Below are 22,566 nucleotides of genomic sequence, written 5' to 3' on the forward strand. Positions count from 1 at the left end.
GTTCAAACCTGTGGTCTGAAATGTAATTGTGGTACATGAGTGAATTGTTGCTAGAAGAGCAATGAGTAACCATTGCCATGGAAAAACATATTTACATTCTCATTCTCACTAGACTCCTTTGAGGTAAGTGGGCATGATTATCTTAGTTGTGTAAATTAGGAAACTGAGGCTTTACAAGGTTAAGATAAATCCATCCTGCTTCTCTGACTCTGGTCCCTGTGTTCTTTTCACTGTGCCAGTTTGACAGAGATGATGCGCTAACTTTGCTCCTGACAGTTCCAACTTGGTGCTCTCCCAGGTAGGAAGGATAATGCTTTTATCAAGCAACAGGAAGAACTTAAATTCTAGGTCTTCCCTTGACTTTAGGCTCTTAGAGCCTTCAATGAAGCCATACGTTTTGGTTTAGTGATTCTCCTTCATCTTTAATTCTGATTATTAGGTCTTTGGGTCCATTTTTTTCCACCTTCTGTATTATCTGTTGCTTTTAGCCAATTTCTTTTTTTGATGTCTCTGCTTTCAGATTGTTCTGGCTTCTAGCCTTTGTTTCCATATCCTTATTATAAAATAATTAAGGCTTAATCCAACTATGCCTGATTGATACAGCTATACGACTACCTCCAAATCTGGGAGACAGGTGAAGTAGGGGAGGAGGAAGGGAGAGAGTGGTGCATATTGACTGTCTGTAATGGGCCTGGCACTGTGTTAGGTATTTTACATGAACTATCCATATAATTTTTGTGGATTAAAAAGAAGGATTCTGGATTCTATGGGAAGTAGCCTTACAGGGTGATTTGATCATAAATTTCAAATTGGGCGGGTCATGATGAGTAGTCATGCCCGAGGCATAAAACTTTTTTAGTAGCAGGTTCATCTTTGCCTTAATCAAGCCCTTTCCATTGTTTATGTGCATCTAGGTTAACATACTTTTGAAATAACCACTCTCAAGAGAGCACATGATCTCATTAACTGTCCTGTGATCCAATCCCTGCCTGCTTTCGCCTACCACCTTAATTTCTAATGCATAAAAGCAGCTGCAAAACTGTTATTCTCTGGAGCATTTTAGATACATTATCAGTTTGGCTCATATACCTGTTACAACACTTCTCTGCAGGTGTGGATGTTTTTTTCACATCAACTCTTTCAGCAGTCTTGGATGGTAGGCAGTATTGTCTCTACTTTACAGATGGAAAAACAGAGGTTCCAAAATTCAGAGTACTTTATACATGTTGAGTGGTAGAATTGAGATTCACATAGAAGCCCAACTCCAAAGCTCCTTCTCCCACCATTCCCCCTTAGGAAATTTCAGTCTGGGTAGGAATAGGACTGAAAACTTGGGAGATTCTGGTGCTGCCACGACATGGGTAGGAAGATGAAGGTCCAGGGGAGCCTTCAGAAGTTGAGAGGGGTGGGGTTGCGGGCACTTGTCGGTTGGCCTGACCACTTTGCCTGTGACTCATTTCCTGCCGCTGTCTGTAGTTCTTCACTGCCCTCAAGAGAATGTCCTGGTCCTTAAAGTAGGAAGGAAAGAGATGGCGAGGTCAGGTGGTATGCCTCCAGATAGTCGATGAGTTACTTACCAAACCAGAATTGGAATTTCAAACCTCTGACTCGGTTGTCATAGCGCCAGGTCAGTGCTGATTCCACTCCTCCAACTCAGCAGGGCGCCCAGCTCCAACTCTTGGAAGCAGCTCACCCACTCCTAAGGGGGCACCTGCCCTTTGCTCTTGGCTGTGCAGAATGAAGTGGCTAAGTGTCCCCAGAAGTGTCTTTTTTGAGATCTTGCCAGGGATTTGTTTTCATTTACCTGGGATTACAGTTCATGTTTGGAATCAGTACAGTGACACACCCTATTTGACAGAGCGCTGAGTTAAACAGCAGCTGAGTGGATTTCCTGATTGGGAAATCTCCTGGCCATTTGTCTCTCAGCTAGCCTGGGTCTGGCACTCATTTATCAGAGAAGGAGAAACTGTGTGCATGTGCCCTGGAACGCGTGCCTGTGAGTGTGTGTGTGTGTGTGTGTGTGTGTGTGTGCTCACGCTCCTGAAATCTTTTGCAGACTGTCTTCTATCCTCCTCTGCTGGGCACTTCTCGTCGGGGGGCAGTGTGTGCTAGAATAGGCTGGAGGAGAGGCCAGAATACAAAACTGATCTTACTTATGAGGGGAAACACCAAAAGATTTTCAATGTGCCAGAAGTGCCCCCTTTAGAAGAGAAAGCTGAGCAAAATAAGTTGCAAGAGGAAGACTGATTCTTGAAAATACAATGTGACTGACAACGGTGGGAACAAGGTGTTTGAAAGAAGCCGGGGAGCAGCACGCGCAGGTGTCTTCTGGAGTATTAACCAGGTAGGAGAAAGGAGACACAGATGGACCAGAAGCAAATCTGTGTTCACAGGGGGATGCCCTTTGTGTGTTCTTGACTTTGCCCTCTGCTTCATAGCCCTTATTCTGGGCTGGGGTAATTGCTGTTGGTTTGTAATCCCAGGAAGAGAAAATAATCAGAGGGAGAATATCTAATTTAAAATATGTTATTTCTGAGTCAGGCAGAGAAAGACACATCTCATATGCTTTCCTTATATGCAGAATCTCAAAAAACAAAATAAATGAACAAACAAAACAGTAACGAACTCATAGATACAGAGAACATTTTGATTATTACCGGTTGAGAGGGAGTTTGGGGAGGATGAAAAGGGGGAAGGAGTTGAGATGTACAAGTTACCAGTATAGGAATAGTCATGGGAATGTAAAGTACAGCACAGGGGATGTAGTAATATTATAATAACTATATAATGTCAGAAAAGTAACTTGAACTTAACCGGGGTGATCACTTCACAAGTTACATAAATGTCTAATCACTAAGTTGTACACCTTAAAATAATGTCATATTGTATGTCAACTGTGATTGAAATATTTTTTAAATTAAGAAAAACTGAGCCTCCCCTCTCCTTCACCCCCCAACAAACAGGAAACCATTTCTTGACAATTTGGGGGAATTACAAGCCATTTGAGAATCTCACGGAAGCTAAAGAACATCTGCTTTAGAAACATGGGTTGGGGGAAGTACAGACAACTGTACTTGAACAACAATAAAATTTTTTAAAAGTTATGTAGTAGTCATAAATTGTCTGTCTTTTTCCATATGAACAACTGTAAACCTACTTTTGCTTACCCCTGTAGATAAAGTAAAAAGAGAAAGCAAAAGAAAGAAAGAAAGAAAGAAAGAAAGAAAGAAAGAAAGAAATTATTTTCCTTGTGATGAGGGAACAAAAAAGAAACATGAAAATGTATATAAAAATATACAGAAGGGCTGAAGGTTAATGTTTCAGTAAATGCTATTTTGGTGACAAAAATACACCAACAAATAAAACTAACTAAAAAAGGATGTATTATAGGGTTTTGTGGTTTGACTACAGTAGACACAGAATTACAGAACAGGCACATGATAACTGGAATGATCATTATAAAAAAATGAAATGTCTTGAACTTGTACAACACCTCAAAAGAAAGGACGCGTGTTCATCTGTTGCGCGTGGGTCACCGGCTAGCAGTGACCACGGCACACTGTGGATGGCTCGACAATACGCGAGAAAAAACACACATGCACAGAGACAAACCAGTTTCTGTGGGGAAGTAGGGACAGAATGGCCACCCCCCCTAGTGGGGGGCGCGCTGATTTACCGTCCATACCTGCTTTTATTAGGCTCATTTTGCATAATAACTCAGGTAACGTACAATACTCATTAGGGGAAGTAAGGAATATAGGAAACAAAGAACTCTGCCGGTCTATTGAGTTGGGGGGTCAAAGAGCTGTAAGGCTGAGGAACAAACTAGCTTCCTCCTAAGACCCTCCTCATTCAACTGAGAGCATTCTTGAACAAAGAAGGTTTCACAGTAATTTACATGTTCTTTCTTAGGCCTGATCACCCCGGGAAATCCGCACTTCCCAGTACCGAACTGTACTTCCCCGTCATTGTTTCAGGCTTAGGTGGAGCGCGGGAACTAAGGCCACCGAGAGATAAGGAGATTTTCTTCTGGACGCTGAGAACTCAGACTTTGTCAAAGCCGAGAGTGAGGGTCCATCACCCCCCTTTGCTGCAGCCCCCCAAGTCCTTCTTTTGGGGGGGCCTCCCAAAAGTGATCGTGCCTGGCTTGGGTTGTTCCCCCGTGGGGAATCTTACCCGTCTTTGGCTAACCGACCAAGCTTTTTGGGGTTCGGCAGCAGAAACAGCATTACTGCCAGGGAGATAAGCTTTTGTCTCCTTGCCGGCTCACGGTTCCAAGGGCGTTCCCTTAGCCTTAGCCTAGGCGGGGGTCTCAGTTTCTAATACCAGTCAGGGCGGTTCCCAACATTCATCTATGTGATCATACCTAAAACCTGATGCAGCTTGTGATGTTAGGGAGCACTGCACTTCTCATCTATGTGTTTATGGGACCTGTCTTGCAATCTCTTTGCTCCTTTACAGAGCAAACTTTTTGGGAGGATCCAAGGTACAAATTGGCCTTCCCTATCTCTACTATATACCACTTGTGTTTCACCTGCAGACAGGTGAAAATAAGAAGCAGGAATAGCTGATAACATTCAGTCTTACTGTCAAAAGATCTTTTTAAAATAGTGTCAGGGCTCCAGCCACCATGGCAGAGCCTGTTTTCCAGCCCTTGCAACGTGCATTTCAGGGCTTGGGTCTCTAGGAAGGTAGGGCAGAATAGTGCAGTCCCTCTGGATAATCTCCTCTCTTTTTGCCTCCTGAACTTTAGGAGATACCACCAGGCAGAAAGCAAGTTATCTATACAAGTCTGACTCTCTGGATTTGAAGAAGGTTGCCTCTTCAGTGTGTCCTTCCATTCATTTTGTCCCCTCTCAAGTTTGTTTTAGTAGAAAGGTGGAGCCTGGGCCACTAATTCCTAGGTCAGTGCTCCCATCCTCTGGGACTTCTGGCCCCTTCCTGACCTTCAGGCTCACAGTGGAAGATTGCTAGTCCTGGAACCTGGGCCCTTTCCTTCAAAAAGCAGAAGATAGAAAATAGGACTGGGATCAGATCCAGGAAAGTGAGCAAACAAAGAAAATGACCAAAGATTTCATAATCTGGTGAGTACTGGAAAGAAATTTCTGATTCTACTCTTTTATTTTTGTTTTCTTTCTTCTTTTTTTTATTCTACTCTTATCTTCAGAGTACATTTTGAAGACAGGCATGCAGGCATCATCTGTCCTCCTATATAAGACCTTAGAGAACACAGTTACAGGCAGATTCTACTCATCTGTTCTTTCCAGTTTGTGGTACTTTAGTCAGCATTATGGTTTCCATGGTTGTTTTGGATTTGGACATGAATCCTTCTCACCCCTATTGATCTTGTTCATTTGAGTGACAAGTACGTATGTGTAGTAAGGTAGTTTAAGGAACATTGGGTTTGTAATTAAAAGACTGGGGTATGGCCCTGGCTGGTATGGTTCAGTGGATTGAATGCCAGCCTGAGAACCAAAAGGTTGCCAGTTCGATTTCCAGTCAGAGAACATGCCTAAGTTTCGGGCCAGGTCCCCAGTTGAGGGTGTGCGAGAGGCAACTGATAGGTGTATCTCTCCCACATCGATGTTGCTCTCCTTCTTTCTTCCTCCCTTCCCCTCCCTTTAAAAATAAATAAATAAAATATTTAAAAAGTAAAGACTGGTATAAGGAACCTTGCTCTGCTATTTACTTGCTTTTTTTTTTAAACCCTGACTATTTCAGAACTTACTGTCTCCAAATCTCAGTGTCCGCCTGGCAAAATACCTGGCATACTGTAGCTGTTCCGTATGTGTTTATTGGATGGGAAAACACAGCTTGTTTTCAGAATGTTGTAATTCTAGAGCCTCTAATCTGAGCGTTTCTCTATCTTGCTTCCAACTTAACATGTTTAATCCATTAGAAGTTTTCGTTTGTTTTTATTTCTTTTGCTAGATAGCTCATGGGTAAGGATGGAAGGGGGAGGAGAAGGGAAGGCTGAGTGACTGAGTTGGAAGGAAGACTCTCAGTTTGGGGGCTGCTATCGCTATAGATTTTATCCCTTTCACTTTACATCTTTGCATCCTCTGCCATAAAGTTCATAGATCTTAATAACTACTTTAACCCGGAGTGGCATCCGTCTAGGAAGGTTGGTCACTTTTCTATATGAAAAGAATGTGGCTGGCAGACCCACTCATGTTGACATGCAGGTAGTAAGGTTGAAGGTGAGGCCAGCGCAGCAGATTTAATCTCACGTTATGGGAATGGTACCAGGTGTTCTACAGAGGTCAGTCAGGGAAGTTCTCACAACACCTGTGCAGACAGTATACAGGAGAACGGGTCTAACTTTTTAAGTTTTTTTGTAGGTATATTTTGGTAAGAAGAGTTTCTTTTGAACACTCATGGTAAATTGCTGATTATGTTAGACTATGACAAGGTAACTGGACAGAAACGTCACTAGTGAGAGTTGTGTCATTGTTGCAGACAGGCCTGTCTTTGCGTGTAAAACAGATGTAGAGATGCAGTGTGGCATTGTGCTTGCGTCATGAATATTTATAAGAGTTTGGAGAGTTAATATTAATATTTAGTTCAATTCTAGTTATAATTATTAACTTCTGTGGTCTCCAGACTATACAGCTGCCAAGATTTGGTTTCCCCACTTCATTCTCATTCTCTTCTTATCTGACTCTCCCTCTTCATTGTCTGTTCCCCCCTATATTCTCCCCTGGAGGGGGGCTAGCCTTTTAAATGTGCCAACAGAAAGTCAGAAACAACTGAGTAAAAATAAGAAATAACAATCATAAGTGAGGCAATAGGACTGTTTTAGTTACAGCCCTGCCTGAAGAGATTTGGCAATGTAATTTTGTGTAAACTGTGGGCAAGCTATGTACGTATTTTCCAACTGTCAAATATAGTTACCAGAACAATTTTACAGCTTCACTCTATTCTTACTTCCAACATCTAGAATTTTGCAATATATGGCACTAAACTGAGAACTTAAAATCTGCCAACTTTTTATTCATTGTCTTGATTAGCATTGCATAAAAATGAAATGGAATAATTTTGTTTAAAAATTAAGTGATACACAGCAAGAGAGAATTAGACCTGTAAAAGGACCATCAGAGAAGTAGATCTGTCCCTCATAATCCATGGATCACACCTGCCTGACAGGTGCTGTGACCATGTACTTGAGCACTAGAGCAGGAGTCTTGGGTAAGGGGATAGCCTTCAATAATACCTCAAGAAACAATGGCAAGAAAGGGTAAGGCATGTGGGATTATGTTTTATATGCTTAAGGATTTAACAGTCCAGTTAAGAGAAGAAGCAGTGGCCACTGTAGTGTTTTGTTTTTTTTTTAACACAGTGAGGGACTATCTGGATGTGATTGAAGGGGATAGAGTATTGGTCATGTGTAGAGAAGTGTTGGTCAGCAACATTGTAACAGTCAGATGGGTTAAAATCTAGCCCATTGGGAGACTCATCTTAGAAGGGTTTAGCATCAAGGCATGCCTTCTCGCAGCTTGACACACAGTGGGCAGGCAAAGTCGTGTGGCCATTGAATATTAATTGCAGGAAGAGAAACAATGTAGAGAGGAATATCGTTACAAGTAAATATCAGCATCTTTTGATAGTGTGCTTTGGTGGGCTCTGTGAAGTAAGTTGGCTTCTTGTGTGGACCTGCGTGCATATGTGGATATGCCTGGTGTGTACATATTAAAATTTCTAGATTTATTTGGTATATTCCATTTGCCTCTAGACAAACTGTAACCACTGGAAAGAGTTGGAAAAGCTATTTATTAACTGGACTCCACCACACTATATATTTATTTCCTTGCTCCAGTATCCAATTTCATTGGGTGGCTAGGTGTTTTTAAGGCTAACTCTATAAACTATCTATGCGCAAATAAGGCTGATGTTGAGAATGTTTTCAGGAAATGCAATAAAAGATCATATTGTGTCCAAAGGTGGGTACTCTGTAGTAAAAGTGCCATCTAGGTGCAGGAGTATAAACATGGACATGAGACGCTGGGTGTAGGTCTGTGGCCATGTGCTTATAGTTGGGAGTGGCCCATGGTGAGCATCTCTAGGAGGGGGACATATGTACACACTGGGCTTCAAATGACTTTCCTCAGTATGTGTTAGTCGGTGGGTAGTTTGGTTTCGGGGCAGAGTTCACAAGTTTGAGCTGGCTGCTGAGCGACCTTTCTTCCACTTGTGCTGTGGTAAGACATTACACACAGAGAACCTGTTCCTCAGAGAGATGAACTCATTAACTGGCTGCTCCCTGAATGAAAATAATTACATTTGATAATGCACCGAAAAGGAAGTAAGAAGAAAGGAAAATAAGAATGTGAATGGCAGTGAGAAATTTTCAAATAGCTTTTGAATTCTCCTGGTTGGACACATGTTTCTTTGTAAGCCCTTCTCCATCATTCTGCTCTCTCAAGGCTCTCTGTTTTGTGCCCTCTTATTAGTACTTTCCTCCCATGTGGTCTTATGGGATGGAGGAAGCTTTCTCAACTATATTTCTCCTTACCATTTTGACTTACAAACTAAATGAAATCGGCTTTGCTGTCCTATTATTCATTAACTTCACAGATTCCTTGCGATGTACCCATCCACAGGTAAGAATTTACTTTTCCTCTCTGTAATTTTCCTCCTTCAGGCTGCTACTCTGTGTACTTGGGCTTCCGTCAGCCAGCCACACACTTGTCTGTCTTCTAACCTGTAAGGAAATCATTTAACTCTTATCTCCTCGAGCTTATGCAACTCTAGGAATAATAAAAATGGGGCTTGGCTAGAGCTGGGAAAATTTTTCTTATTTTCTTTTAGAGAGAGATAGAGAAATATCAATCCATTGTTCTACTTATTTATGCATTCATTGATTGATGCTTGCATATGCCCTAGCTGGGCATTGAACCTGCAACCTTTACATATAGAGATAATGCTCTAATTAACTCAACAACCTGGGCCAGGTCAAGAAACTTCTTTACATATGTTTTTCAGGCACTAAAAACTCTTTGCCTCAATAGATAGCACTGTGGTTATATCAATAATAAAACACAACACGTAATGTAATATGGTTAATGTAACAAGTGTAGTATAGTATATCACATAAGCTACAATTCTCATTTTAAAAATTATACCTTGCTATCAAATGACTACAAAAGTAGATAACATATTTAGGATTACCTAGACAGTGGAAAATCACCAGACTTTGTGATTTTTAATTCTGAATCAGATTATTCAGAATTAATTAAGTAGGCTTTGCCAACCATAGAGCCAGAACACTCTTGTTAACAAAAGTAAAGCTTGTAGATATACAGATGGGTGGTAACCACCAGTGTGCTTCAGAAAGAATTATCCAGGATTTAGGACATGTCATTTCAAACATATACTTAATACAGAGAATTGAAAGTGATTCACATAAAGAAAATCTATTGTAACTATAATCTACTTGAAGGAAAACTGGGAGCTGGACAAATGGAGAAGGATGGGTTGAAAGAAATATTTTTATGGTGTATCACCTTACATTTTTACTTTTGAACCATGAATATATTTCCTTTTTGTTTAAAAGTGAGAAAGAGAAGGTGGCTTGATACCAGTACTCCCTTTAGTCAACGTACTGGTAGGAATGAGTGTTTGTATCTGTCTATATGTGATGGGCAGGGGGCGGGGGCTCCTTGGATCTCTGAGAGCTGCAGAGTCAAATAGCTTTATTGCCAAGTGCTGTCTGTTTATTGATGGTGAAGCTGCAGTGGGAAGGTGTTTCTGAGGAAGAAAGCAAATGCATAACTTGTTTCTCTTGAAATCTGACAACTATTTATTCATTATCTCCATAGCTTTTTAAAAAAATGAAATGAAATACAGGGTGGGGTAAAAGAAGGTTGTGAGTACATGAAACAGAGTTTATTCTTGTATTATTACTTATTAATTATTGTATTATTTTCCATATGGACCACTAGAAACATACTTTTTTCCCCATCCTGTATTTTGTTTTAGAAATAAGTGATACACAACAAAATAAAATTAGACCTACATAAGGAAAATAGGTGAATCCTTCCCATATACCCATGGACCATAGTTGCTCAGACAGATGCTATGAGAATGCACTTGAGCACAGAAGCAGGGCCCTTGGGTAGGAAAGGAGCCTTTAAAAATACTTTGATTTAATAAAAAAAAGAAAATAGAAAAAATACTTTAAAAAACAATGACATGAAAGGATAAGACCCAATCAGGGCTGTACTTGCTATGTAAAAGAGAAAAATGCCAGGAAAAGAATAAAGCTCTTCCAGCCCAAACATCAGGTAGATGGACAGAGATTAATGTAGGACTCAGAATTTCAGGTAGTTGTGTACTTAATATCCAGGGATCTGTAGATGTGTTTCAGAGTGCATGATTCTCTGGGTACTACATTTTGTGTTCTTCAGAACGACTTGGTCCTCAGGAATTCTCAGCCGCACTCTGCACTCTCTGTGGATCAAGCGTAGAAGTGGACAGCTGTGTGGCGATGGGAGATGAGAAGCGCATGGCACGAATGCTACTGGAATGCAGTCTCAGTGACAAGTTGTGTAGTAAGTACAGACGTCTATGTTCTGGCCTTAGGATAAGGAAGACCAAGGTCTGGGTAAATTCTAGGAGGAGGATCATTTGATTTGTAGTAGACGTAAAGACAGAATTGATAACGAAATGGGCACTAGAGGCTGTTGTTTTTGAAAAGTGGCAAGTGCCAATCAGAGATCCAGATGTTGCTTAGTAGGAAGAGTAGGAGAAGAGCCACAGAGCACACACTTTTGGGTTAAGAAAGAGGGACACGGATGTTTCCAATTAGACAGTTGCTCCCAATAGGGTTTCCTTTGGATGGGAGAGGAAGAAAGAAGAGATGACCATTTCAGTATGATGAGCTGAGGACTGGTGGGTAAGGGAACTTGTGTGGACATCAGGTTAGGCTTCTTCTTTAATCTCTCATCTTCCTGTTTAATTTCCTACCCAGTTGTCTGGCAGCACCAGTATGAAATCATCATCATCCCAGCCCTTCTGGTTGGCACCTTCCTCATCATTCTTGGGGTCATTGTGTGGCTTTTTATCAGAGGAAAAAGAGCTCAACAACAGTCTCCTGGACTCCAAGGTAAAGTTCAAACTGGGGCTGGACAGAGGCTCGGGGAAGATGGAGATTGCAGAAAAATAAAACCCAAGTCTCAAGGGGTCCCACTACAGAGATCCAGGTCCCTGCAATGGAGGATGAGGCATGGGTCCCCTTCTTTGGAATTGAGAGAGGGGTGAGCTCTGCTCTAGGTGTAGAGAACTCATGAGTAGAAATTCCATATATGCTTGGTAGCTGAAACCAGAATAGGCCAGAGAGGCCTCATGTGACCCATTTCTGTCTTCTTGGTCTTATTGTACTATCAAATATTTGGCTTTATGAATGTCTGAGGATCTGGGAGGAAGACCTACTAGGGAAAGCTCAAGGCTTGTTACCAACTTTGACGGATGACATCTTACTCTATAATGCATTGCAGCCTTACTCTATGCCCCTGGAAGATGTGATGAAAAGGGGTAGCTTTCATAATGGCTTTTGAAGTGTTAGGTAGGAGGTGATAACATGCTGTTCTGGAGTATCACTGCACTTGTAATGAAAGACAATCAGCTAGTACATGAAACTAAGAGTAGAATAAAGGAAAAAATCTGACAGTAACATGAAACTTTATAGTGGCTGATCCTTAATCCCTCTCTAAATTTTATTCCAATTCTGTTATAATTTACTCTTGTAAAAAAAGAACTTCTCAAAGAAGTTGTTTAAACTTACTTTCACTACTACTTGTCACATTTTCTTTTCAATATACTAAAAAAAAGGTTTTAACCCCACCAGTCCACCAAAACTACTCTGTCCAAGATCACCAATGACAATTATATTGAGTTCTCATCTTATTTGACCTGTCAAAACAATTTTGTATTTCTTTCTTCTTGAAACACTTTTTTACTTTACCTCTCCAGTCACTTTCTAAATCATCTTATTTTAAGCCTATAGATTCAAATGCTTTCTCTATTCTAATTATAATCCCCCCTTGAACTCCAGATTCTTCTATTAAACCACTAACTTTGTGATTTAATACACTTCTCACATGTAATATGTCTAAAGCAAAGGCACAGAGATTCCCTCACACATATCCTCTGCCAATAGTTTTCTCAGTCTTAGTGAAAGGCAAATCAAACTATCTGTGTGTTCAGTCTAAAAGAGTAAAGCTGTCTTTGAGTCCTCTGTCTCTCACACTTCATATCCAACCCAATTTCAAAGTTAACTCATACCACTCTCACCTCATAGATCATTGCAAGACACTCCTAACCGGTTTTCTTCTTCTTCTTTTTTTAAATTTTATTTTAATTGTTGTTCAAGCACAATTTTCCATCTTTTACTCCCATCCCAGCCCACCCATCCATTCCTCCCCACCTCCCTCCCATTTCCACCCGCCCCTAGTTTTTGTCCATATGTCCTTTATACTTGTTCCTGTAAACCCTTCCCCTTCTTGCTTCTGCCTCTATCCCTTTATGGTATCTTCTCTTCAGAGTAGCAGAATGATTCTTTTAAAGTATAAGTCAATCCTGTCAATTCTTTGCTTGATATTCCCCAGTAGCTTTCCATCTTAGAATGAAAGGAAACAAAATTCTTTCAATGGTTTAACATGATCTGGGCCCTCCCTGACCTTCTCACCTGTAATTTTCCAGTTATTTCACTCGATTACAGCTATAATGACTTCATGACTTTTCCTCAAATATGCCAAGTATGCTCCTTATTCAATACCTTTGTACTTCTTGTTTCTTTTGTCTGTAATACACTTCCTGATACCATGTGGTCTACTAACTGCTTCTACGCATTTCTCAAATGTCATCACAAAGGCCTTCCCTGACCTTCACACATGAAATAGTATCATTGATGCTTCTTATTCCCCTCTTTTCCTCCACAACACTCATCACCTGGCACATTATTATCTGTTTCTTCTCTCTTACCACTAGAAAGTAATTTTCATAAGAATATGGACTTTGCCCATTCCCAACAACTAGAATAGTGTTTGGCATGTAGAAAGTTTTATTTGTTGAATAAACCAATAAATTATTGAATAAATAGAGATTTAATACAAAGAAAGAATATCTGTATTTCAATGGGGAAAAGTTGGCTCAGGAAGGGAGAAAGTGACAAAAGACTTTTTGAATGAAACTCTAAGAAAGGTGGAGTGTTTTGACCATGGGGACAATTTGAAGGAGTTAGGATAACCGTAGCTGAGAGCTGAGTAGTTGTCCACACCTCCCCACAACATTTGGGGGCCATTTGATGGACTTAAATGATAGTGTGTACTGAGAGTTACCACCACCTTTAGGTATTCTGAATACTTATTCAGAAACTTCCTCAGCTGTCTCCATACTATATTCATACTGAACTGTCATCCTGAGAAACACAGAAAGGAAGTGCCATTCCACTTTTCAGAGGTCATCTTAAGTTGTCTTAGAAGTAGTGGAATTATTACACAAGTTCTAGATGGTTGATGTTGATGCTCATTCACAGAGGAGCATCAGAAGATATCCCCACAATGGCTGGAGAAAAAAATTGTTAAAGGAACTTTCTTGCCAGTTTTTCCCAAGCTCTGCTTTTCTGAAGTCGAGGGTAGGAAAAAGCTGTTTGGTATCATCTCTTTGTTCTAGGCAGTTCCGCTGTGCCCTCTAGGAGCCTAAATGGGCAAGTAGGAGCACAGGGAGGAAGTGTGCTTGTGCCACTTAAGGAGACATCGGTGGAAAGCCTTCTGAAAACTTCCACGCAGGCCCTGGCTGAGCTGCAGGTGCCCCGGGAGCAGCTCTCTGAAGTTCTGGAGCAGATCTGCAACGGTAGTTGTGGGGCCATCTATCGAACCAAGATGCACACTAGGGACCCTGCTAAGTCCAAGATTATTGTCCTCAAGGCTTTAAAAGGTAAATGGAGAAGTGTTAGACTTCTTTTTCCTTTTTTACTCTTCCACTGTGAGCCCCCCTAATAGTAAATGCTAACAGGCTTTGGAGACATTGAGATGTTATTCAATAGTTAGGTGTGATCACAATTGTGTGCAAAATAAGAAGGGATTGGCCAGTGAAAACTCAATACAGAAATGTTCTTAGGCCCTGGCCAGCTAGCTCAGCTGGGTAGAGTGTCATCTGGATATGCCAAGGTTGTGGGTTTGATCCTTGGTCAGGTCAAGGCACATACAGGAATCAACCAATGAATGCATAAATAAGTGGAACAACAAATCAATATTTCTCACTTTCTCTCTCAAAAAAAACAATAATAAAAAAAATTCTCAGGTCCTACCTCTGAGGCACACCTGGAGTGATACTATTGCTTGGTCCTGGAGAAACTGTTTATAAAGGAAAAAGAAAAAGAAATGGCTTTCCTTAGCTCACCCTTGCCTATCAAGGCTGTTCAAACTGATTTTAACATTGGCTATTACTGGGATAAGGATGTTGAAGTTGATTCTTTTTTTCTCCCATTATTTGATATCTTTTCCTTATATATATGTATTTTTTTATTTGCTGATACTCATAATATGGGCCAGTAATGGTTGATGTATAGAACAAACATAGGATAAGCAAGAACATTAATTAAAAGGCCTAGGCCATGATAACGTTTTAATATGAAGAGAACACTTGCCTCTCTAGGCAGATGAAAACCTACCTAGTTGTGAGACTTATGATTCCATGTTACCTTTGCCAAAAGATCAGTGAATATCATCTTCTAATTTGTTCCCTTCCTATTTACTTCTTGTCAATAATCACTCCTTTCAGGGCTTTGAGAATTATCATCTGAGGTTGCCTCCTGCCTCAAATTTCCCATTTCATCCAAGATGTTCTGACTGTTCACTGCCCATGGCTCTTATGTTCTCCACAGAACCAGCTGCGCTCCACGAGGTACAGGATTTCTTAGGGCGAATCCAATTCCATCAGTACCTGGGGAAGCATCAGAACCTGGTACAGCTGGATGGCTGCTGCACAGAACGAGAGCCGCTGTATATGGTGTTGGAGGATGTGGCCCAGGGGGACCTGCTGGGCTTTCTCTGGACCTGTCGCCGGGTGAGCAGTGAGGTGGAGGTGTTAGAACGGGAAAGGCTTTACCTGGCTGATTAGCCATTCACATGTCAACTAGCCTGACAAGTGACAAAGTAGAAAGATAGTGTAATAGCAGAGTAATTGTCACCATCCAATAAAACTTCTTATGATGATATCAGTGTTTTATATCTGCGCCGTCCAATATGGTAGCCACTGATCCCATGTGGCTATAGAACGCTTGAATTGTGGCTGATGTGACTGAGTACCTGAAGTTTCAGTTTCATTTCATTTTAAATAATTCGCATTTAAATGGCCACAGGTGTCCAGTGACTGCTACCACACTGGGCAGTGCAGATTCAGAGTACAGACTTCAGGCTCCACCTCCCACCAGCTATGTGCATTTGGGCAAGTCACCTCTCTGAGCCCGAGTTTTCTGAATCTGTAAAATGGGAGTAATAATAAATTATTATGAACATTAAAAGAAATTACATATGTAAAAGCATAGCAGTCATTGGTAATAGCAAACACTCAAAATAATAGCTGTTATAATGACAATTACATAACTACATAACTATTTATCACTGATGGTTGTTATTTTTAAGTGTATTTTCCATTCTGTAACATCACCCTGATATGCCAGGGCTGAGTTGAGGAGGAATTCATCTTTTAAGCTTTTGTACCTCAAACTCATATATTAAAAAATTAATTTCCATCAGAAGTGCAAATCTTTTTCGATTTCCCTACTTTTCTATATATCCCTCTTTCTGAAGCACTGTGTTTTCTTACTTAGTTCTTTACTTGCCAGTGAGGAAGTTTGATATTAAACAGTCCTCCTCAATATGCTGATTCATTTATCACTAAATGTGCACAAAAAGGGGCCTGGCTGACGTCTTCCATGTAGTGATGAAAATGGGACCTCGGGCAAGTCTCTAGGTGCTTTAATCCTTCTAAAGAGCTTATCCATCTGTAACTTGTTCTGTGCTCTAGCCTCATGAGCTTTTTTCTGTTTTTCAGTGTTACTATGCCTCTCTATTTTAGATGATCTTTGCAGGCTTTTTCTCATTACACCAGACTTCTCCCTTCTCTTCTTTGTGTAGTCAACGCCCACTCATCCTTCCAATCTCATCAGAGGCTTTCCTTGTTCACCAACTGAATTGGCCCTCCTTCCCCTACCATCATATGCTGTCTTTTACATTCCCTTCATGGTGCTTTATCTTATAGATATGTAGTTGTACATTTGCATATGATTATGTGATTTTGAGTTATATGTGTTTGCCATACTATAAACTCCAGGAGCCAGCAGACATATTTATTTTGTTTAATCTTATGTTGTGTTCCTAAGATGGAATCTGGCACATAGTAGGCATTCAATAAAAATGTGTTGAGTTACTGTGCTTAATTAAACACACACACACACACACACACACACACACACACAAGCACACACACTCTACCCCAGGAAAATTGATGCTTTATCCGGTGCTTTCTTACCTGCTATTCTATAAGAAATTCTTCCTTCATTCTGCTATTCACCTACATTCTTTATATTTTTCTCCAGTCCAATAAATCATTGTATTTCTCTACATATCTGAGAGTCTCTAATATCAGTCTGTCCTTGAATCTTACAGTTCTATTTTAGGATCTTTTTTAAATTTTGTATATCTGCATTTAAGAATATCTCTGCCCATGTCATTTTGTCAAATCTGTTCATGTCATTTTGATATAATGCCTTTTTCTGTCTCTTTAGGATGTAATGACCATGAATGGGCTACTCTATGACATCACAGAAAAACAAGTGTATCACATTGGGAAGCAGGTCCTGTCGGCTTTGGTAAGCTGGGCCAAATGACAACAGACCTTAGGGATTTTCCTTGTTACTCTGGCATTTCATGTCATATTTATATTCCTAAATGGAGCATATATTTTTAAGGAAAATCAGATGAAAGTTAGAAAGCAGAAGCTCAAGCACTGAAAAATTATTTTCAGTTCTTTCTTTATGAAATGGTTTAGATAATATACTACAAGATTGGTAATTCTGGGTGGCAGGTAGTCAACTTAGGGTTTTTAGAAAGAACAGGAAGGGTTTTAAAAGGTTTCTCAGTCTTAAAGTTTGAAAACTGGGGCCCAGAGCTTCATACCCTTACTTCCCCATACATATTACTATTAATAGATATAAAAAGGGCAAATAGGGAAACAGGTTGGAGAAGATATGAGAAGATAAACTAAATGGGCAAAAGGCTACAGAACCAGAAGGAAGTACACCACTTTAGACCTGAAAAAACAAGAAATACTAGTTCAGAACACATTTGGTTGGAGACCTGCTTTGGTACTGAATGTGATAGGGGTCCATATACTTTAAAAAGAAGGAACAAATGGAAGAGCAGGAATAAGAAGGGGTAATAGTGAGATCATTCTATTTTTTAAATCAACTTAAATAAAGAGGTAAGAGAAAGAAGAACTCAGGGTTTAAGAGAAAAATCCCTGAAGAAATTTAGATGACTATGTCTATAAAATTATTTAGAGAATTGTCTTTAAAACAGTGTTTGTTATAGAAAATCAGGGCTCTGTGAAACTTCTGCTTTAAGTATTCTGCCATCTGGAGGTATGAAATACACTGGGGATCTAAATGGAATAAGGGGAAACTTAGAAAAAAAGAAGTGGTGAGATGAGAAGAGAGGAGTAGTTAGAATTGAAGTTCCTGTAGGGCAGGGGAGAGAGCACATCACGTTACTGAATATTACCTCTGGGGTGTGGAGGTCCCAGGTGATGTATCTCCTTGATAAAGTTAGGGTGTCAGCGTACCACCTTCCTTGTATTCTGAACCATAAATGCAGGGGTGTCCTGTTGGGATGCATTGATTCCATGGATGCTTTCATTGGGGCCCTAGGTTACCAGTTATAAGATAATATTATACTATTTTTTCTTACTTTCCCCAGCCCCAAAGTTACTACATTATTTAATTCTTCTCATCAGATTATAGTTTATTTGTTCTAAAACTGCACCAGAGAGAGAAAGTTCTTAATCACTGTTTCCTTCATTATCAATGATTGGAAATTACCATCTTAATCTTTTATTTTTTCATATCATGTTGTCTGGTCATCAGAGACCTCACTCTTTAGCTCTTTGGTCATGCGTAGCTTTCCAGTTTCTGCATCTGCTGTGAATGGCTTGGTGTTGGGGCAAATAATTCCAGCAACCCAGTGTCATCCAGGTGCAAAGGTTCTCAAATGCCTTGTTGATTGTGCTTAGTATCACTTAAATACTTATTAAAAATATAGGTACCAAGCCCCTTTGCCTAGATTTCATTTAAGTAAATGTGGAGTAAAAATCTTATATTTTAGGAAGCTCTCAGGCAGTTCTGAGTTCCAGCCTGGCTGAAACTGTGCGGCCTGTGGCCTTGTGTAATAATCATTTAGATTTATCTAAAAGATACTTCCTTAGCTCATCTCACCTCGTTATTTTAGGAACAAAAAGAAGTGAGATAAAACTTCATATGATGTATTATTATGACACTCTATTTCTCTATGTACACATTACCTCATTTTGGGGACTCCTGCTAGAAACCTGACACTCATTCCCTTTTCCAGTTGCTGGCTGGATCCTCTCTGAGAGAGAGATGAAGTCAGGCAGGGGTTAGGGCTGCACACACAGTGGGTGACTAGACATTCCAAGCCCAGTATTAATGTTACTTGGATTATTTGCTCAGTTTGGTAATCCTAAACAATTTTATAGCTAAAAAAACAAAAACAAAAACACCACACACACACAAGAAATACTGGTTCAGAACATGTTTGGTTGGAGAATTGCAAAATGTTTGGTTCACTATTCATTATTATGACTTGGATGTCATATATATATGTGTGTGTATATATATATATGCCAGTGTTACTGAGACTTGTTTGGAGTAGCACATGTTCTTGTCTTTTTGACGATTCTTAGCACTGCTTCTCCTTGTGTGAGATCCAAGCCGTGGCCTCAGACAGCTGGTCTATCTTTGATCTTACGTTGACAGGAATTTCTTCAGGATAAACATCTGTTCCATGGGGATGTGGCAGCCCGCAATATTCTGATCCAATGTGACCTTACTGCTAAGCTCTGTGGACTGGGCCTGGCTTATGAAGTCCACACCCAAGGGGCTATCTACTCTGCTCGCACCATACCTCTCAAGTGGCTTGCCCCAGAACGGCTACTGCTGAGGCCAGCTGGCATCCGAGGAGACATGTATGGCTTGTTCCTGCCTTTTGGATTTCTCACCTTCTTGACCTGTGTGCCCTCTGGTTCCTGCCCATGGCAGCATCCATTGACAATTATATCTACAAATGAAATCTCTACTTAGAAGTCAGACAGACTCTCAAGCAGAAATGTGTGTTATGTGACAGAGCTCATATCTGGCATCTGGCTGCAACCCTTTTTAGTGCCTTTGAAAAATTCCTTCCATATTAGATTAGCAGCCTTAATTAAGAAAGCAGAAAGAAAAATGAAAAGATTATTCACAGTGATATCTAGTAAAGTCCTTTATATTTGAAGGATGTATGTCCAATTAATCGAAAGCCTAGTTAAACCAGGAATATTAAAATAAAAAGAAATATACATGTCAAATAATTTAACTTAAAACATATAGGTGAATATTTATTTATTGATCTTTTGGAGGAGGGCCAAGGCCTTATTTTATGAGGATGGACCTGCAAAATGGTGTTATATATTGTTTCTTGAATGTATCCATAGTGAATTATTTTTACATTTCAGATTGGGATGATTCTGAGTGAGAAACCTGAAAACAGAAGTGAAGCAATTTGGCCACACATTTATTGTTATTTTTCCTAATTTTTTACAATGTGTCACCCACACAATTTGATACCATTTGCTTTTTAGCAGCTTATTTTTACAGAATATTTTCAAAGTATTTAACTTACTTTTCAGGGTGCTGATACGTTTTTGAATTTATATTGAATTAGCATGTATAATAAACATTTAATTGATTACATAATTCCATGTGTGATTAGTATAAACAGGACTGTAAAGAATCACAATTAACTTTTTTTTTAAAGATTTTATTTATTTATTTTTAGAGAGGAAAGGGAGAGAGAAAGGGAGAGAGAGAGAGAAACATCAATGTGCAGTTGCTGGGGGCCATGGCCTGCAACCTAGGCATGTGCCCTGATTGAGAATCGAACCTGCAATGCCTGGTTCGCAGCCCATGCTCAATCCACTGAACTACACCAGCCAGGGCCACAATTAACTTTTGATAACCATATAATTCAAGTGCTTGGGGCATGCATAGGTGTGACACAGACTTTACTAGCTGTGAATGTCATGAGTGGCAGAGAAATTTTAGAATGTCAGTTAATATGGTTAAGAGACTTCCACTGCTACCTCACTGATGCCTGCTCTTCAACTGAAATCTGGGAGTACTGAGCTTAACTGGGAAATAGTATTCATTTAATGATGATGTCACAGAGTAGTGAGATATAATTTGAGATATGTCTCTCAAATTATATTGCTTAGGGAAATATGTATTCTAAGTATGTGTAAAGCTTGTTCTATTAATATTGATTCTAGGTTTGGGCTATTAGATCTCCTGAGGGAATAGTAGGTAAGTTATAAGTCTCACTTGGCCTTGTGCTAAGAATAAAGTCTAGACTTTCAGCAGGAAGGAATAAAAAGGATGAAGGCTGTGCAGAGGGGAATTTATGTTTGGGGTGAATGTGTTTGTGTGTTTGCATAAATGCACACCCACAATTTAGTCATTAATAGTAAACACCTATTACTATGAAATACAGAAAAAGGAGACATAAATGCTGTCCTCAAAGAGACTGCACTCCAAGGGGGCTGAACAGAAATGCTTTCTAATGGCACTATTTTTTGGGTTATTTTATCTTACACCCTCTGTGCCCTTTCATTGTTTTCTTTTATAGCGCTCTTCCAAAGACCTCCATATTTAAGTGGGCTCTCTTTAGGGAAGGAAGAAATAGAAGTAAAGTAAATGACTTTGTTTCTTTTACAGATGGTCCTTTGGGATCCTGCTTTATGAAATGGTGACACTAGGTATGTACCTGTGTGCAATATGTTTGAGTGATGGATGACATGTTTATATGGAAGAGGTTTCAGTACAGTCTCTGAGGTTTGAACTGGGCTGACATGAAATCCTTCTCCTTTTAACTTTCTTTTGCTTGCTTTCTCTTTTCCTTCCCTCAATACTTTACCAATTCCAAGGATGTTTTAAAATACAAAACGTAATTCCAAGAGTGATCTTCAATAACATAAAAATGTTGTCTTCAGATTTATTAACCCATTTGATTGAGAAACTGTAGTACCTTCCCTCATTTGGGGAGTGGATGGCAGGTATTATTCTTTACTTTGCTTTATCTTGTTAACTTCCCTAAAGACTCAACATTCTCCTGAATTATCAGTTTTTTCCCTCAATCACCTTCCCCCCACCAAATTTCTCTAAGCTATCTCTATACTTGATCACTATGGAGCAACTATATTATATCTAGTATTTTTCTTATGGTTTATATTTACTTACCTTTTGCAGGGAATTGGCCCTGGTAGATGGAGAGTAGTGGTAGTTATAGCTCCTACTCTAGGGGACCTAAAGTTCTCTTGCTACTCCGATTCTTTCCATACCAACAGGGGCACCACCATATCCTGAAGTCCCTCCTGTCAGCATTCTACAGCATCTCCAAAGAGGGAAAGTCATGAAGAGACCCAGTAGTTGCTCACACACCATGTAAGTGGCTTTTAAGGTTTTCTCTGCTCATTCCAAATCTCTCTTGCTCCCTATCAATCATGCTCTTTTCAGGTATCATCTCTAGCTGTCTTTTCTGTGCTAATGTACACCCCTACACCAAACTTTTGTGGTAAAACACATCTGCTCATATGTCATATACCACATATACATATGTATAATGTATATGTGCATGTATATACTCACACACAATGTGCAACCACCGAGAACTATATTAGGAATCTGAATCTGATAAAGTTCAGTTCTTCTAGAAGTGTCTAAAACAGGTAAGAAGCAGACCAAATGCAGTGCATGTACCGTAGTCTTTTATTTGTCTAAATGTCCGTCTCAGTCAGAGACTGCCAGCCTCAGCTCAGATACAACTGTCATAAAATCCATTGCATTAGAGTTATTCATTGGCTCTTATTTAGTATTTAACTTTCAGAAATTATTGACTATCTGATTTTTCAGCTCTGAGCACATTAGAAGCCAACTGAAAGAAAGAGGTAAGAAGAAATTGTAAGGACAGAAGAAGTACAAAAGAGATGGTTACAGAACATAAGAAACTATTAAATTATTTATGAGAAGGCAGTAGAGACTATAATATATTATTATATATATCCATTGAAATTGTTGCTATTTTATAAATCTTTCAGCATTGAAAGGGTAAATTTCAAGGTGGGTTTCCATACAATAATCACTTACTATATCAACCAGATTACAAATGTTAGCTGTTGTAACTATAAATACACCTAGTGTAGTGATGCTGGCTAGGCATTCTAGAATCAAATTGCTGA

General features: G+C 39.7%; 1 protein-coding gene across 10 annotated transcripts in view; it reads left to right on the plus strand.

Moving 5' to 3' along the window:
- The window catches only part of STYK1 (serine/threonine/tyrosine kinase 1), a 42,575-nt gene that overhangs the window by 17,068 nt on the left and 2,941 nt on the right, over positions 1-22,566 (plus strand). For 3 of the 10 annotated variants that reach the window (XM_045830074.1, XM_045830072.1, XM_045830073.1), the window contains 10 exons: positions 2,057-2,344; positions 4,754-5,084; positions 10,407-10,550; positions 10,970-11,104; positions 13,672-13,935; positions 14,885-15,066; positions 16,790-16,873; positions 19,055-19,263; positions 21,047-21,087; positions 21,676-21,772. In XM_045830074.1, coding sequence (XP_045686030.1) covers positions 10,487-10,550; positions 10,970-11,104; positions 13,672-13,935; positions 14,885-15,066; positions 16,790-16,873; positions 19,055-19,263; positions 21,047-21,087; positions 21,676-21,772 — 1,076 coding nt within the window. In that variant the 5' untranslated portion in view covers positions 2,057-2,344; positions 4,754-5,084; positions 10,407-10,486. Of the gene's footprint in view, positions 1-1,887; positions 2,345-4,753; positions 5,085-8,404; positions 8,601-10,406; positions 10,551-10,969; positions 11,105-13,671; positions 13,936-14,884; positions 15,067-16,789; positions 16,874-19,054; positions 19,264-21,046; positions 21,088-21,675; positions 21,773-22,566 lie in introns of those variants that run through there. The other 7 variants (XM_045830075.1, XM_045830071.1, XM_045830076.1 and 4 more) reach the window with 7 other exon arrangements.

Source organism: Phyllostomus hastatus, unplaced genomic scaffold, assembly GCF_019186645.2.
Source record: "Phyllostomus hastatus isolate PE091 unplaced genomic scaffold, TTU_PhHast_1.1 phas_scaffold_93, whole genome shotgun sequence".
In the NCBI taxonomy this organism is placed as follows: Eukaryota; Metazoa; Chordata; class Mammalia; order Chiroptera; family Phyllostomidae; genus Phyllostomus; species Phyllostomus hastatus.